General features: G+C 44.7%; 1 protein-coding gene across 1 annotated transcript in view; it reads right to left on the reverse strand.

The window, feature by feature from the left end:
• Positions 1-3,375: 3,375 nt before the first annotated feature.
• LOC116844317 overlaps positions 3,376-4,259 on the reverse strand; it is a 43,750-nt gene continuing 42,866 nt past the window's right edge. Inside the window, exon 5 of the mRNA XM_032815715.1 lies at positions 3,376-3,435. Coding sequence (XP_032671606.1) covers positions 3,376-3,435 — 60 coding nt within the window. The remainder of the gene's footprint in view (positions 3,436-4,259) is intronic.

Raw genomic sequence — 4,259 nt, forward strand, 5'->3', positions numbered from 1 at the left:
GTACTTTAGCTGCATCTTCTTCGTCCGGGGATAGTTTCCTCTTTAGCGAGGGATTTGTAGTGTCAGGCATAATCTTTTCCTTTACGTTTAAATTAGCTGCGTTTAAGGGCACAAAGGATAGGATAATCCAAGATGGCAGCAGAACGGATATAAAGACGTAGAAGGGAAATAGGATCAGGAATCTCTAAAATGCAAATATTTAAGATATCTAGGATATTCCTGAATCGCTAATCAAGGATCGTCATGAAAATGACGGATATAAAAGCAAGAGGCAAGCCGCCAAGTCGCAAAAACCAAATATACGAGAGAGCGCGCACAACACTTAACTTGAGATTAAGATCTCACCACTTTGTAGGCGACGGCTACCACAACGCTGCGCCCTTTGAGACGCGTTCTCAAGGTGGCGCACTCGACAACGGGGGCGAGGAACAAACTCGCGGACGCACGCTTTTAATAATAATTATAATAATAATAATAATAATTATCACAAATTCGTGTCGAGGCCTCGCATGGCACTGCACCGGTGCACGACGACGACGCAGCCCTATCGCGGCCAGACACGGCAGAACAGCCGGGTGCCCTGTACACACACGAGGACACCGGCCCGAAAATATGTGATCAACCGTCACGGCACGTATCTTATGATCACGTGCACCGTCGCATGTGTAGCACGCTGCTAGGGTGCGGAGAAGCGCAGGTAGAAAACAACGGCACAGCGATGTGCTGGAGGCGCAATTCGAGAACACGCACTGTCGGCACTGTAGATGCACGCGAAAGACGCTCAGAAGGCTTCTCGCGGAACAATGCGGAATGACCGACTCACACGCAACGCACGTGGTGAGCACGTGCACAACACGAATGCGCACGGTTAGATTCCGCGCGGTAATTATCGAGAGCCGTCGCTTACGAGAGCGAGTGCGCGAACACGGATGCACTACGCACCACCGACTGCGCTGCACGCGAGTCATCCCTGGTCCGGCGAACAACTTCGCGGGTTAAGGAAAAACGCGAAGAAACTCGGAGAGAGCGCGTGAAAAAGCGCGAGAGAACAACGCGCGTGTCAGCTCGACAACACCGGCAGACAGGCAAGCGAGTAGCGAGAGAGTAGAGTGAGCTGATCGAGAATCGAGCTTAAGTCGATTTCGCTGCGAGCTCTCGCAGTGCGACCGCGAATACTTGGCGCGGCTGTAGCCGCTGTTTGCGCCTATCGACGCGCGGTGGCGGCTGCAGTAAAGGTAAGTACTGACGTAAGCCCCGCGAAGGCGGAGGCGCTACAGATGAAACATCTGGTCCGCCAACTGTACATAAATACGTTCTCTAAAACAGATATAAAAGGTGAAGCAAAACATATTGCATATTTTATGAATAAAAAGTTTATGAATATATATCAACTATTATAATATATTAATATGTTGCAAATAGCACTAAAGTCACACTAAAAATTCAATGTGTTATTTCAAACACATAAACGTGTAATTTGGCTGAATTTTTTTACATGTTTTTCACCATTTTATGTCACATCATTTAACACGCCTAAGAGAGATGTATAAATTTTAATTTAACATATTTAAACTCCGCGGGTCGGTTGTTTAATAGATCGCCAGGAAATTCGCTCGTCGGAGTCCAGGTTCAATAATTTGTTGACACAAACAATTAACAAAAATAAATAACAAAAGTTTATTAAGATCCTTTGATACAGTAACTGATAATTCGCGTGTATCGGCGTGAGACGGCGCTAGTAATCGGGTCGCGCTCTCGGTCGAACGAGTCTCGCGATTCAGTAGACGGAACGTATAGCGCGAACACGGTGTATCGCGAAAGACGGTGTCGGTGAATAGCGAGACGTTCGCGAATCGCGACGCTAAAAATTCCGTGGCCGCGAGTGCCCAGCAGTAACGGCGGTACGACCGTATCGTAGCACGCGGCGCTATATATTGGGCGACTCGCTTGTCGCTGACGCGATATATGTAAGTATCGACAAAGTTCGATCGAGCGCAGCGAACACACACTGGCACGTGTACTTGCAAGTCGAGAAAGGATACGATCGGTACCGAAAATGCTCGACGGGGTTCACGAACACACGAACTCGTTGGCCGGTCGTTGGAATCAGATAGGAAGGCGAAGTCGGTGTCAAGAACTCTCGACGGAGATAACGAACACACAATCTCCGAGTGCCGGTTTTGCCTGTACAGGTGTGGAAGTAGACGGAAAAGCAGAAACGATACGGTCGAAGTCCTCGCTCTTCGCTCTTAACCCGGGAGTGAAGTCGTACCGGTCATTTCCCCGTACTTTTTCATTTTCCACTTATAACATCTAATCTATTGATATTATCATATTTTCACTTTTACGTAAATTTTCTTTGATGTTTTCTCGTATAACATGGAGAAATGGACGGCATAGACCCGCTTATTTCTATGTAAAATTTGATAGCAATTGGTCTAAAAAACCATAGCGCGCCTATTAACGTTAGTCTTTAGAGGCTTTCTATAATAAGCAATAAGTTTTAAGTCGCAATAAAATTGACCAATTACAGTGGATTATTCTTCTAATAGTCGACTATGATTGGTCAATTTTATTATGACTTAAGATTTATTGCTTATTGTAGAATGGGCTTTATGGAAAGCAGCACATTAATTGTTTATCGTGTGCAAGCTTTCGTCGCGTGGCAAGCGTTGCCGCGTTCTGTGTACAGAAGCCACTATAGTAAAAAAGTAACGATACAAGTAACAATGAATTTCGTTACTCGTTACTAAAGAAAATGTAACGCCGTTACTTTATCGTTACTGATACAAAAAAGTAACGGTGTTACCAAATCGTTATCAAAAAAAAGTAACGAAATAATAACGTCGTTACAAGTAACGCGTTACTTCCCAACCCTGGTATTTCGTACAATTACAAAATTTGTCACGGAAAAACCTTTCTTATTGAAATCAGAATGAGAAAATAAGTGCGATACATTTATAACTATGGTAAAATATATTAATCGATATGGAGTGGAAAATAATTACAATTCAGATCAGAGTGGATCCCAGTTAGAACTTTACGCCGGTCTTTACTTTAGCAAATAAAGGTGCAAAAACAATAGAATCTGTAGTACATTCTGTATTAGTAACTACGCATAGTTACGCAATACAGCCGATTATTTCCGCTGTTTATGGCAGACTATAGTCGCCTCTTTGGATCGTATTAACGGTTCATTGGTAAGCACACATATACGTGTTCGCTGTATACATCCGCCAATTTTAAGTGGATTTGCATGAAACTTGCTACCCTGATGTTTTTTGGATCGTTGATTAAGAATCCGAGATAAAATTTGAGAAATTCAAAATGACGGATCCAATATGGCGACTTCAAGTGACTAACAATGATATTCTATTACAGATACGGATGAAACTCAGTATGATACTGAGTATGATTCCATGGATACTCTATTCCCTAACAACACAAATAAACGTTCAGCAAACACCCAGAGTATGTCCTGAGAACGTCCTGGGGATGTTTCTAGGTCCTCAGGAAATCTGTGGGACGTTCCCAAGAGATTTTGTGCTCTATGGGTTATTAGCTAGTAAAATATTATAAATTTTATATTATAAATTATAAAATAAAACAATATAAAAATATATTCAGAATTGACTTAAGAGAAAATTTGATTCTGAAAATATAATGAACGATATAAAGGGTATTAGTTTTGGGTGCATAGGATAAAAGTACCGGTAACGGGATAAATTTGACCTAAAATTCGTAATCAACTACCCAAAAAACCCCTTATTAGATAAGCTTTCATATGAAATGCGGAATTTTTTGTTTTCACCAGTTTTGGCACGAAACATTGGTTCCGAGTTCAGTAGTGATTCTCCCCAAGGGGGAAGGGGCCGCGCGGCGTGGGGTCCCGCTCAGCGCGGCTATGCGACGGAAACGGCCGGAGGGAGCATATCCCTCCACCGCACCTCCATGGAGCGGATGGGGGGGGGGGTCGTTGGTGTCGTCAAGTATGGCGGCACCTACCCTCCGGCCCGAGAACGGACGGCGAGAGCCTCTGGCAGCTGGGGGCGCCCCGAAAGGATGCGAGAAGCTTCCCGGGGCGCCCTCGTTACGGCTGCCGAGGAAGGGATCCGGCAGGGGTTTTAGTGGGTAGGCCCCCCCCCGGCAATTAGCTCCGGGGGGAGAGAGTCCCACACTACCTCCCGGGGGGTCGTCAACCCCCGGAGGGTGTGCGTAATGCATTTCCCCTGCCTTAACAAAAAAAAAAAAAAAAAAAA

This window comes from Odontomachus brunneus, unplaced genomic scaffold (genome assembly GCF_010583005.1).
Source record: "Odontomachus brunneus isolate Ranch 3 - 2012 unplaced genomic scaffold, Obru_v1 Obru_scaffold_040, whole genome shotgun sequence".
Taxonomy (NCBI): Eukaryota; Metazoa; Arthropoda; class Insecta; order Hymenoptera; family Formicidae; genus Odontomachus; species Odontomachus brunneus.